Here is a 13,096-nt window from a genome sequence, read left to right as displayed (position 1 = left end):
GTAGCATAGCACCAGCGTGGGAATGACATGTAGCATAGCACCAGCGTGGGAATGACATGTAGCATAGCACCAGCGTGGGAATGACATGTAGCATAGCACCAGCGTGGAAATGACATGTAGCATAGCACCAGCGTGGGAATGACATGTAGCATAGCACCAGCGTGGGAATGACATGTAGCATAGCACCAGCGTGGGAATGACATGTAGCATAGCACCAGCGTGGGAATGACATGTAGCATAGCACCAGCGTGGGAATGACATGTAGCATAGCACCAGCGTGGGAATGACATGTAGCATATCACCAGCGTGGGAATGGAACCAGGGCGTTTTGCCTTTCGTTATTTTCCAAGTTTTTTTGGAAAACTGTTGTCATCTTTAGGTGATCTTTTAAAAAGTTGAGGGTCCCAATAATGTCCTTTATTTCATCGTCCATTCGGTAACCGTAGTCAATGGTTTATTTCGATTATATCTCTTCTTCTTACTTAAGGCAAAAAATGTGTTCAAACTATTTTAGACATCAAGCGACGACTGCAGAGAAATCAGCAGATCTTTCATTTTATAGTATCTCTGGCGTTTAGCAAAGACATCCACTGACGCGCGCCAAGAATCCCTCAACACCAGCCCGCTAGCGGAGATAAGACATGCTAAATGTCACCTTCTTTCCTCCCTGATGTTGAAGAGTTTTTCAAACTGACTTTTCCATGTTTTTTTCCCAAAGCGCTCGCTGCTGGTGAAATTGGATGGTGCCGGCGTCAGATAATGTGGGGTTGAAGCCTCTCCACAGACAGCTGTCCACGAGCAGAGCTATGATTAGCCTGCTAGCCTTCCAAAACACATTTAGCAAAGGAAACTCTGCCTCAATGGTGAAAGTGTGTTTTAGACGTGGCACTGAACCCCGAGTGTGTATTTACAGTTAGGGACCAAAACATTTCAATTTAAATATAAAAATGTAGAGGACAGGGGCCAACATTGAGCTGAATGTGAATCAAGTCAAGTTATCACTATATAAAATATGGCATAGGTTTAATAAATGGAGACTATTTTAATATTTCAACACTGATAGAGCTGCAGCTTTTGTCATCTTAGGTTTATTCATAATGAAAAGGGCATGGAGTTAGGGTTAGCACTAAGAGCTGTTGTTTGGATGTGACTTAGGGTTAGCACTAATAACTGTTCTTTGGATGTGACTTAGGGTTAGCACTAAGAACTGTTCTTTGGATGTGACTTAGGGTTAGCAGTAAGAACTGTTCTTTTGATGTGACATAGGGTTAGGGCTAAGAACTGTTCTTTGGATGTGACATAGGGTTAGGGTTAGCAGTAAGAACTGTTCTTTGTATGTGACTTAGGGTTAGCAGTAAGAACTGTTCTTTTGATGTGACATAAGGTTAGGGCTAAGAACTGTTCTTTGGATGTGACATAGGGTTAGGGTTAGCAGTAAGAACTGTTCTTTGGATGTGACATAGGGTTAGCAGTAAGAACTGTTCTTTGTATGTGACTTAGGGTTAGGGCTAGCATTTAGAACTGTTCTTTGGATGTGACATAGGGTTAGGGTTAGCAGTAAGAACTGTTCTTTGGATGTGACATAGGGTTAGCAGTAAGAACTGTTCTTTGTATGTGACTTAGGGTTAGGGCTAAGAACTGTTCTTTGTATGTGACTTAGGGTTAGGGCTAGCATTTAGAACTGTTCTTTGGATGTGATATAGGGTTTGCACTAAGAATTGTTATTTGGATGTGACATAGGGTTAGGGTTAGCAGTAAAAACTGTTATTTGGATGTGACATAGGGTTAGGGTTAGCACTAAGAACTGTTATTTGGATGTGACTTAGGGCTTGCAGTGAGAACTGTTATTTGGATTTGACATAGGGTTAGGGTTAGCACTAAGAACTTTTCTTTGGACGTGACATAGGGTTAGGGTTAACAGTAAGAACTGTTCTCTGGATGTGACATAGGGTTAGGGTTAGCACTGATAACTGTTCTTTGGATGTGACATAGGGTTAGGGTTAGCACTAATAACTGATATTTGGATGTGACATAGGGTTAGCAGTAAGAACTGTTATTTGGATGTGACATAGGGATAGCAGTAAGAACTGTTCTTTGGATGTGACATAGGGGTAGGGCTACTAACTGTTATTTGGATGTGACATAGGGTTAGCAGTAAGAACTGTACTTTGGATGTGTCTTGGGGTTAGGGTTAGCAGTAAGAAATATTTTTTGGATGAGACATAGGGTTAGGTACAGCAATGACAACTGTTATTTGGATGTGACATAGGGTTAGCAGTAAGAACTGTTATTTGGATGTGACATAGGGTTAGGGTTAGCACTAATAACTGTTCTTTGGATGTGACATAGGGTTAGGGTTAGCAGTAAGAACTGTTCTCTGGATGTGACATAGGGTTAGCGGTAAGAACTGTTATTTGGATGTGACATAGGGTTAGCAGTAAGAACTTTTCTTTGGGTGTGACATAGTGTTAGGGTTAGCAGTAAGAACTGTTATTTGGATGTGACATAGGGTTAGGGTTAGCACTAATAACTGTTCTTTGGATGTGACATAGGGTTAGCAGTAAGTACTGTTCTCTGGATGTGACATAGGGTTAGGGTTAGCAGTAAGAACTATTCTCTGGATGTGACATAGGGTTAGCGGTAAAAACTGTTATTTGGATGTGACATAGGGTTAGCAGTAAGAACTGTTACTTGGATGTGACATAGTGTTAGGGTTAGCAGTAAGAACTGTTCTTTGGATGTGACATAGATTTAGCAGTGAGAACTGTTCTTTGGATGTGATATAGAGCTGGCAGTGAAACTGTTCTTTGGATGTGACATAGGGTTAGGGTTAGCACTAATAACTGTTATTTGGATGTGACATAGGGTTAGCAGTAAGTACTGTTCTCTCGATGTGCATAGGGTTAGGGTTAGCAGTAAGAACTGTTCTCTGGATGTGACATCGACAGGGCCTCGTAACCCAGGCCGCCCCGGGTCAGCTGGGCTTCTCTGAGGGGTGGGTGGACGGTCTCCCCAGCGCGGTGGGGACCCTAACTCAAACTGCTTGAGTTATAAGGTTTCTGACAGCCTGGTTCCCTGAGACATTTGATCTACGATGGAAGAGGCAGTGGCAGATGGAGTCAGCTGACCAACGCAGCGGTCCTAAAGGTGAGTCAGCTGACCAGCGGTCTGAGAGGTGAGTCAGCTGACCAGCGGTCTGAGAGGTGAGTCAGCTGACCAGCGGTCTGAGAGGTGAGTCAGCTGACCAGCGGTCTGAGGGGTGAGTCAGCTGACCAGCGGTCTGAGAGGTGAGTCAGCTGAACAACGCAGCAGCCCTCAAGGTGAGGCCGTTTGGATCAAAGGAAACGAGGCCCTCCTGCGTCTCCTTTGAGAAGAAGGCAGAAAAAGAAAAGCTTTGTGCCGATATAGTTTGACCGTATGAGTGATTAAAAGGTTATTCAGTTTGATGTAAAACAAAAGCCGGCGCTACCGTCAGCGAGCGACCTCCGTTTAATCTGTTAGAGCAGATCGTTCCTCAGTCGAACATTAATAATTCACTACTATGACATCTCCTTTTAGCTGTCGCTTTCTATTCCCTGCCCTGGAAGATATCTCCATCCCTCCCTGAGCCCCTCGCAGTCTCTGATGGCCTCTTAAAGACAACCAAACGCAACGCATAAACCAGGATCGGTATGCATGGCCGCACGCACGCCACGCGCTCAAATGAATCCACTTTGGCGGTTAAACCGTGCAGCTGTTTGCTCTCAGCTGCACATCTTAACTTCCTCAAGAGCCAATTGGAATAAACAGCAACTGAATCCTCCAACAATAGCCTTCCATGACGAGTAGGAAGCCGGTGACATTTCACCAAATTACTGCCTCTTTTCTGTTTCCGGAATATTCATAAAATGGCTTATTTTGTGTGGCGTCTGTGAGTTACAAAAGTGTGTTAAATGTAAATCACTTTAAGCCAATTACAGCCATCAACTCCCATCATTATATATTTACCACTGATTAATGCCATGGATGTTTTTAAGCAAATGCAGATCAAAGACGTCCCTGCCTGCTGAGGGAAATCATCCCAGGGAGAAATGGGGTGATTTTCAGTTTCAAGAATAATACATAAATGTCAAAGCCCTTTTCTTTTGCTTTGCAGGTATGTCATGTATTCCTTTCAAAACATTTCCAAAACGCAATGAATGATTCAGGAAATTGGATTTGACAGAGAATGGAGGAAAGAGTTGAGCTGGCAGCAGGCGCTTTGGTTTTGGCTTCCACTGCACACAAGGAAAGGGTTGCACCTCCTCTAAAACAAAACAAGTGACAACAGAGAACCATGGAGGAACAGAGAGATCAACCAGGTGAGACGGCTCCTCTTGCCTGCATGGACAGCCAGGGGCCGTCAGGTCACAAAGGCCACCGTTCACTACATCAGGGAGCAGTGAGTTTGTCTGAGGACGTTCCTCAAGCTAAAGAAGGTCTCATGACCTCAGGTTATCTTTACAGAAGAGGGGTTGTCAAACACTTACCTGATACAAATAATGTGCAGAAAAGCATTTAAGCGTTTCAAGCTATTTATTTAGCCATTTCATCACAGCCCCCTGATGTAAGGAAGGCAGGGTCAGGGCTAGTTTAGTGTGAGGGTTGTGTTAGGGTTAGGGTATGAAGGTTATGGTTAGGGTATGAAGGTTAAGGTTAGGGTTTGAAGGTTAGCGTTAGGGTTGGGGTTGTGTTAAGGTTATGGTTAGGGTTAGGGGTTAGTGTTAGGGTTTAGGGTGAGAGTCAGGGGTGAGGTTTAGGGTTGTGTTAGGGTAAGGGGTAGGGTTAGGGTTTGAAGGTTAGGGTTAGGGTTAGGGTAAGGGGTTACAGGATATTAATAAGCGTAGGATGGTGCAGGTCGGGCGTGCTGGTCACAGATGAACAGGGGATCTCACGTGGATGTAACTAAGAACCTTGTGTCTGGGACGTACCTGGCGATGACAAAGAGCACACAGCTGACGCCCAGGTAGGCCAGCAGGATGTAGACCCAGATGTCAGGGGTCATGGGGTTCAGGAAGGAGAAGAAGCCGGCGTTGGTGGTGTTGGGCTTGCGGTAGAGGATGCTGATGCCCATGCCCATGAAGGGCTTGGAGAAGTCCACCACCTTCTCCCTCATGTAGGTGATGGTGAGGGGGGCAACGGCCAGGTCAGCTCGCTGGGAGACACAGGACGCATGATCACATTACCACATGATCACATGACCACATGATCACATGACCACAGGATCAAATGATCCCAGTCGCCTGGCTTCATGGAGGACTAAAGGACGACCGGACGCAGCCCCAGCAGAACAAAACCAGGCAGCCATTTTAGCTACTCTCCAACGCGCCTCACACCCCCTCGGGGGGGCCGACGGGCTCGCCCCATTGGATGAAACTCAGCTATCAGGATCATGTCGTCTCCTGGACCCAGCAGGGCTTTGATGCTGGTCATGTGACAAAGGTCAAACAGGAAGTGTTCTTAGTAGCATGTGGCGCTAAGGATTAGCTGCAGCTGCGGCTCGCACAGTGGCGGCTAATGGCAAGGGGGGGTCACCGGCCTATCAGCATAGACAGAGAGCAGGGCACTGCATGGACTTTCTCTCTCTCTCTCTCTCTCTCTCTCTCTCTCTCTCTCTCTCTCTCTCTCTCTCTCTCTCTCTCTCTCTCTCTCTCTCTCTCTCACTGTGTGTCTCTCTCTCTCTCTCTCTCTCTCTCTCTCTCTCTCTCTCTCTCTCTCTCTCTCTCTCACTGTGTCTTCCCCTCTGTCTCTCACTGTGTCTCCCTCTCTCTCTCTCACTGTGTCTCCTTCTCTCTCTTACTCTCTCTCTCTCTCTCTCTCTCTCTCTCTCTCTCTCTCTCTCTCTCTCTCTCTCTCTCTCTCTCTCTCTCACTGTCTCTCTCTCTCTCTCTCTCTCACTGTGTCTCCCTCTCTCTCTCGCTGTGTCTCCCTCTCTCTCTCTCTCTCTCTCTCTCTCTCTCTCTCTCTCTCTCTCTCTCTCTCTCTCTCTCTCTCTCTCTCTCACTGTCTCTCTCTCTCTCTCTCTCTCTCTCTCTCTCTCTCTCTCTCTCTCTCTCTCTCTCTCTCTCTCTCTCTCTCTCACTGTGTCTCCCTCTCTCTCTCACTGTGTCTCCCTCTCTCTCTCGCTGTGTCTCCCTCTCTCTCTCTCTCTCTCTCTCTCTCTCTCTCTCTCTCTCACTGTGTATCTCTCCCTCTCTCTCTCACTTTGTCTCCCTCTCTCTCTCTCACTGTGTCTCCCTCTCTCTCTCTCACTCTCTCTCTCTCCCTCTCTCTCTCTCTCTCTCCCTCTCTCTCTCACTGTTTCTCCCTCTCTCTCTCGCTGTGTCTCCCTCTCTCTCTCTCTCTCTCTCTCTCTCTCTCTCTCTCTCTCTCTCTCTCTCTCTCTCTCTCTCTCTCTCTCTCTCTCACTGTGTATCTCTCTCTCTCTCTCTGTCTCTCTCTCTGTCTCTCTCTCTCTCTCTCTCTCTCTCTCTCTCTCTCTCTCTCTCTCTCTCTCTCTCTCTCTCTCTCTCTGTCTCTCTCTCTCTCTCTCTCCCTCTCGCTCTTCCTCACCCTAGCCCCACAGAAGAGGCGAGGCTTGTAGCCTAACCCTGCAGTAGAGGCAAGGCTTGTAGCCTAGCCCTGCCGTAGAGGCTCGGCTACAAGAATAGCCCTGCAATAGAGGCGAGGCTTGTAGGCTAGCCCTGCATTAGCCGGCCCGGCTCCATCACCATGAGTGCGTCGGCGTCGGCCTGCCATTTGGGGCAGACTCGCTCAGCTTCAAACAGACTGAGGAGGGCGGGCGTTTCATTGTGAACCTTGTATTTTCAAACGTCCCCTCCTCCTCCTCCCTCCTCCTTCAAATGCTCGCAAACGGCCCGGCTGCGAGCCTTCATCTGAGAATCAGCGTCTGACGGCCGGGGGGGAGGAGGGGGGGGGGGGGGGGGGAGGGAGGGGGAGGGAGGGAGGGGAGCGTTTCATCAGCCTCAGCTCTCAGCCTTTCATCAGCGATACGAAGCGAGGCCGTCGACAGACACAGGATCTCACTACCAGAGGAGGAAGAGGAGCAGGTGAGGAGGAGGAAGGAGAGGAGGGGTGTGCTGATGAAAGGCCTTGTCGGGCTGAAGCCTCCTCCTCCTCCTCCTCCTCCTCTGTGGGACGGAGAGGAGAACCTCCTCTCTCCTAACACTCGGCAGATCAAGAGATCGACCGTTAAAGGGGACATATCATGACAGCAGGTGTGAGTGGGATTAGCTGCTACAAGCCATTTGGAAAGAAATCAGCCTCTTCTGACATCAAAGGTGGACACGCCCACTAGTGATGCAATTTTTTATGGCTAATCACACTCACACCAGGTGTTATAATGCGTCCCCTTTAAAAGATGTCAGCTGAGCCTTTAACAGCGAGGACGGCCAACGGGCCTCAACAGAACAGTGGGCCGTTCCCTAGAGGTTCACTGTCCAAGAATCCTCTCAGCCAAACACAGAATACCTCAAGGTGTAGAGGATTCAGATGTGTTCAGGTGTGTTCAGGTGTGTTCAGGTGTGTTCAACTGTTGACAGGGGGATCTGCATGGACGTGGTTCCAGTGTAGCAGCGATTCCACCTAGCGATACCACCTAGCGATAGCCTATCAATAGCCTTGTGATAGCCTAGCAATAGCCTAGCGATAGCCTAGCCCATCCCCAGTCGGATATACAAACCCCCCCTCTCTTTCCCCGCCTCAGACAAGTGATCAGGAAGTCAGATCACAAATCAACAACCAATCACAGGTCACAACTACTACTACTACTATTGCTGCTCCCACTGTTCCTAACCCTAACTTTATCCATCACAACATGAAGATCTCTGGATCTCAGCAGATTTGGATTTTGAGAGTTTAGATTAATGGTAATATTTATCTGTTGATATTGGTTCACTCCACATGTCTAACATGACTTCCCCTTCCATGCACGGAGATAGTTTTAAGGGCAGGTGATAAATAAAAGCAGTATGTACATTCAGACATCCAGAGGTGCTCACCTAATGCGCCCTGAGGGGTAGCTGTAGCATTTTCCATCAGCACAGCGAACAAAGATCTGTAGAGAGACGGCGGAGGGAAGCCTCCTTAATCACCATCAACCACACCAAATGGGCTGTGGCGCCTCCTATTAACGCCAGCCGTCAACATGATTCAACCGCACATCTATTGTAACTAAATCAAGTTTAACAAGGCCTGCTCCATCACCTCACAGCCCTCTGAATACATCAGTGACACCCGCCATGGACTCATACCAAGAGGAGGATCGCAGTTGCTTTGCCAATGTCAACATCGTAAAGAAGTTTCCACCAGAGCAACATATATTACCGAGGGTGGGCGGTGTCGCTGAGCACCCTCTGCTGGGTCTCTGAGAGCTTTCTGTTTCAGAGGCTCCCCCTGGGACAGACGGTAGCCACAGAAGACCTGAAGAGCTCCTGTTGGGTTCAGTTCATCAAGTGGCTTCATGTTTAGTCCCTCTCCTTCATGAAGTAGGCTTCACGTTGGAGGGTTTCTGTGTTCTGTGTCTGCATGTGGGCGAGGTAGAAACATGGTCTGTTTGATGTGAATCACCCCTGCTGGATGCTGGAGTCTGCTGTCTGGAATGTCATCGGAATGGTCTGTATTAGCCAGAGCTAGCTAGCTAGAGCTAGCCAGAGCTATTTTTAGCACAATATTAGCAAGCTAACTAATATGGACACAAATAGATAGGATGGAAATCAAAGTTTTCAGAGCATAATAAAAATGGAAACGTGAAACAAATTTAACATATAAATGTCGGAAAGACGTTATTTCTGCCCTTCTCTCAGCACTTGGTGCACCAAATGAGGGTGATATTGAATTATGTGTGGTGTTGAGTCGACCCTACGTGGTAAACTATATTACAGACAGACCAACGTTTCAAACACTTTGATTGGAAAGGATAAGAGCAGAGGGGAAGCTAGTGTTCTATTGGCTGGATGGAGGAGATAAGGCTGTTTGTGGTTCAACCAAGATGGAATCCATGACTATCGTAGCTGTTGTAGCTATCGTGAGTTCCTGGTGCTGCCCGCTATACCCTCCGGGAGCCAGCATAAGAGTCGGGCCAGGCTGACTCCCGATCAGCTTATCTAGCCAGACAGGGCTAAGGAACCGCTGGAGCACTAAATGGAGACGCTTTAGCTTCCAGAGGAGGGCTGGTGATGGTTCCCTGGTCATGCGGACCAGGAGGAGAAATAAGTCAACGATAAGAACAGAGAGCTTTCCCTCTGGACCAGAGCCAGCGGCTCATCGGCTCCCAACAAACTATTCCCAGAGTTCTTCGGTTCTGAAACACACATTCAATCATGGAGTTGACTTCAGTCATGTTTTCTATAATATGATGGGAACTTATTGAAACCAATGAATTAATAAAATGAAAAAAGAAACATTTATACATATATATATATATATATATATATATATATATATATATATATATATATATATATATATATATATATATATGGGGAGGTAGAGAGAGGGCGGGGTATCAGGAGAGGGAGGTGGAGGTAGAGAGAGGGAGGTGGAGATAAAGAGAGAGGAGGAGGAGGAGAGAGGGAGGTGGAGATAGAGAGAGGAGGAGGAGGTAGAGAGAGGAGGAGGTAGAGAGAGGGAGGTGGAGATAGAGAGAGAGAGGAGGAGGAGGAGAGAGGGAGATGGAGATAGAGAGAGAGAGAGAGAGAGAGAGAGAGAGAGAGAGAGAGAGAGAGAGAGGTGGAGATAGAGAGAGAGAGGTGGAGATAGAGAGAGAGGAGGAGGTAGAGAGAGAGAGGAGGAGGAGAGAGGGAGGTGGAGGTAGAGAGAGGGAGGTGGAGGTGGAGAGAGAGAGGAGGAGGTAGAGAGAGGGAGGTGGAGATAGAGAGAGAGAGGAGGAGGAGGAGAGAGGGAGGTGGAGGTAGAGAGAGAGAGGAGGAGGAGAGAGGGAGGTGGAGGTAGAGAGAGAGAGGAGGAGGAGAGAGGGAGGTGGATGGGGAAAGAGGTTATCTAAAAACACTGTCACAGTTGCTTTGGTGTGATGACTGTTTTCAAAAATCTTCTTGCCAGTTGATATAACAACATACTCTCTCTCTCCATCTCTCTCTCTTCTCTCTGCCTCTCTCTCTCTTGTCTCTGCCTCTCTCTCCCTTGTCTCTGCCTCTCTCTCCCTTGTCTCTGCCTCTCTCCCTCCATGTTGTTATTGATGTGAGCTGTTTGCAGGAAGGAGGCAGAGGTCTGGTTGTGCTCCATCCATCATGTGTCTACATCCATCATGCTACACAACCTCACCTTGGACACGCATAGAGTCAACTTCACCTGCTCTTCCTGTCACAACTCTACAGTGTAGAGCTCTATATATACACAGTGTAGCTCTATATGCACAGTGGAGCACTATATACACTGTGGAGCTCTTTATATAAACAGTGGAGCTGTAGAGCTTCATAATCACAATGGAACTCTATATACACTGTGGAGCTCTATATACACTGTGGAGCTCTATACTGTATATACTGTGGAGCTCTATATATAAACAGTGGAGCTGTAGAGCTTCATAATCACAGTGGAGCTCTATATACACTGTGGAGCTCTATATATACACAGTGGAGCTCTATATACACTCTGGAGCTCTATATACACTGTGGAACTCTATATGTACACAGTGGAGCTCTATATACACTGTGGAGCTCTATATACACTGTGGAGCTCTATATACACTGTAGAGCTCTATATACACTGTAGAGCACTATATACACTGTGGAGCTCTATATATACACAGTGGAGCTCTATATACACTGTGGAGCTCTATATTCACAGTGGAGCTCTATATACACTGTGGAGCTCTATAATCACTGTAGAGCTCTTTACACTGTAGAGCTCTATATATACACAGTGGAGCTTTATATACACTGTAGAGCTCTTTACACTGTATAGCTCTATATACACTCTAGAGCTCTGTACACACTTTAGAGCTCTATACATACACTGTGGAGCTCTATATATACACTGTAGAGCTTTATATACACTGTTGAGCTCTATATACACTGTAGAGCTCCATATACACTGTGGAGCTCTATATTAACTTTAGAGCTCTAAATACACTGTAGAGCTCTATATACACTGTGGAGCTCTATATAAATATAGTGTATTTATTAAGCAATTCTCTAGACAGTTTTCACTACTCAAATCTCTGACTAAGAGCGCTTTATGTTCCGTAACAACAGGGATCAACCCAGTAGTATAACTTAGAGCTTTGTATAAACCATACCCACAGGGCTCTACTCAGCTGTGTAACTTAGAGCACCATCACCACAGGGCTTCACTCAGTTGTATAACATTAAAGTAGAGCTGTATATATGTAGAGCGCTTTATATATTCTAACTTAGAGAGCTCTTTATATATCCAAACTTAGAGTCCTTTATATATGCTCTACTCACATGCTCAATGTGCTCGTAGACCACGACGTTCCACTGGCCCTTGGAGATCTTTATCACATCCTCTCCTCAGGTGTACAGTGTAGAACTCTATATATCACATCCACTCCTCGGGTGTACAGTGTAGAGCTCCGATCATATCCTCAGGTGTATAGTGTAAAGCTCTTTATATATCATACCCTCTACTCAGGTGTACAGTGTAAAGCTCTTTATATATCATATACTCTACTCAGGTGTATAGTGTAAAGCTCTTTCTATATCATATCCTCAGGTGTATAGTGTAAAGCTCTTTCTATATCATATCCTCAGGTGTATAGTGTAAAGCTCTTTCTATATCATATCCTCAGGTATATAGTGTAAAGCTCTTTATATATCATATCCTCTCCTCAGGTGTATACTGCCCTACAAAGGCAAAGTGCAGTAACTACGCCAACATTGAAACTGAGAAAAATGCCTTCAAAGTATTCATACTGGCCGGCCAAACCTGTTTCAGGTACAATAGTGGTGATACTCTCAATTAATACCTTTATAGGAAGAAAAATAGTTTTTGTCTCAAGACAAAGAAGGTGTTATAAAACCCATTTTCAGTCTGAACTCAATTTTGGCAAAATACGTAGTTACTGCACTTTGCCTTTGTAGGGCAGTATAGTGTAAAGCTCTTTATGCATCCTCTCCTCAGGTGTATAGTGTAAAGCTCTTTATATATCATATCCTCTACTCAGGTGTACAGTGTAAAGCTCTTTATCTATCATATCCTCAGGTGTATAGTGTAAAGCTCTTTATATATCATATCCTCTCCTCAGGTGTACAGTGTAAAGCTCTTTATACATCCTCTCCTCAGGTGTATAGTGTAAAGCTCTTTATGTATCCTCTCCTCAGGTGTACAGTGTAAAGCTCTTTATGCATCCTCTCCTCAGGTGTACAGTGTAAAGCTCTTTATGCATCCTCTCCTCAGGTGTACAGTGCATTAGAGGATATGATAGAGACATAGAGCCCCTCTTCACGTAGACTCACGTGCTCGATGAGCTCGCGGACCATGCCGTTCCACTGGCCCTTGTCGTCCTGCGAGCCGTAGCGTCCGTCGGGCACCAGCCGGATCTCGTAGGAGAAGCCCAGGATGTTGGCCAGCTCCTTCAGCAGGTCGATGCAGAAGCCTTCGAAGCGGTCGTTCCCCACCAGCGCCTTGTCAGACTTTTTAAGCATGACGTACGGCTCCTCCTGCCCAGACGGCCACAAACAGGAGAACCAGGTCAGCTTCTATCGCCTCGCCGCAGCAACTTAATGGGAGCAAAGCGATCGGAGCGATGAGCGCCTGTCGACTATAACAGGAAGTGACAGCGGAGGCGGCGCCGTTTAAATATGGAGGAGTGCTGAGGTTGGCTCCTCACATTAACGACCAGAACATGTACTGTGTTACCGCAGCATGCTGGGAAATGACAGCTGCAACATGTCTGCCAAGATGACTGGAGACACATCCTTATTATACATACATTTAATAGGATTATATTCTGTCTAAAAACAGAGATGTAAAAACTCCAGCAGCTCCTCTCTGCAGGTTACATGAATGTTAAATTAAATAACAATATAGTTTGAATAAATGTATCATAAAAAAAGGCCTATGTATAGATTAGAATGAGTATTAAATTCTATCCACA

The 13,096-nt window shown here is 46.3% G+C and overlaps 1 protein-coding gene across 2 annotated transcripts in view; it reads right to left on the bottom strand.

Moving 5' to 3' along the window:
• Positions 1-13,096, bottom strand: part of LOC115545907 (glutamate receptor ionotropic, kainate 3) — a 116,479-nt gene that overhangs the window by 12,530 nt on the left and 90,853 nt on the right. For both annotated transcript variants that reach the window (XM_030359403.1, XM_030359404.1), the window contains exons 10-11: positions 12,456-12,659; positions 4,950-5,173 (exon numbers count right to left, since the gene is read on the bottom strand). In XM_030359403.1, the coding sequence (XP_030215263.1) occupies positions 4,950-5,173; positions 12,456-12,659 (428 nt within the window). The remainder of the gene's footprint in view (positions 1-4,949; positions 5,174-12,455; positions 12,660-13,096) is intronic.

Source organism: Gadus morhua, chromosome 6 (assembly GCF_902167405.1).
Source record: "Gadus morhua chromosome 6, gadMor3.0, whole genome shotgun sequence".
NCBI lineage: Eukaryota > Metazoa > Chordata > Actinopteri > Gadiformes > Gadidae > Gadus > Gadus morhua.
Note: the sequence above shows the minus strand (reverse complement) of the source record. Positions and strands in the feature narration are given on the sequence as shown.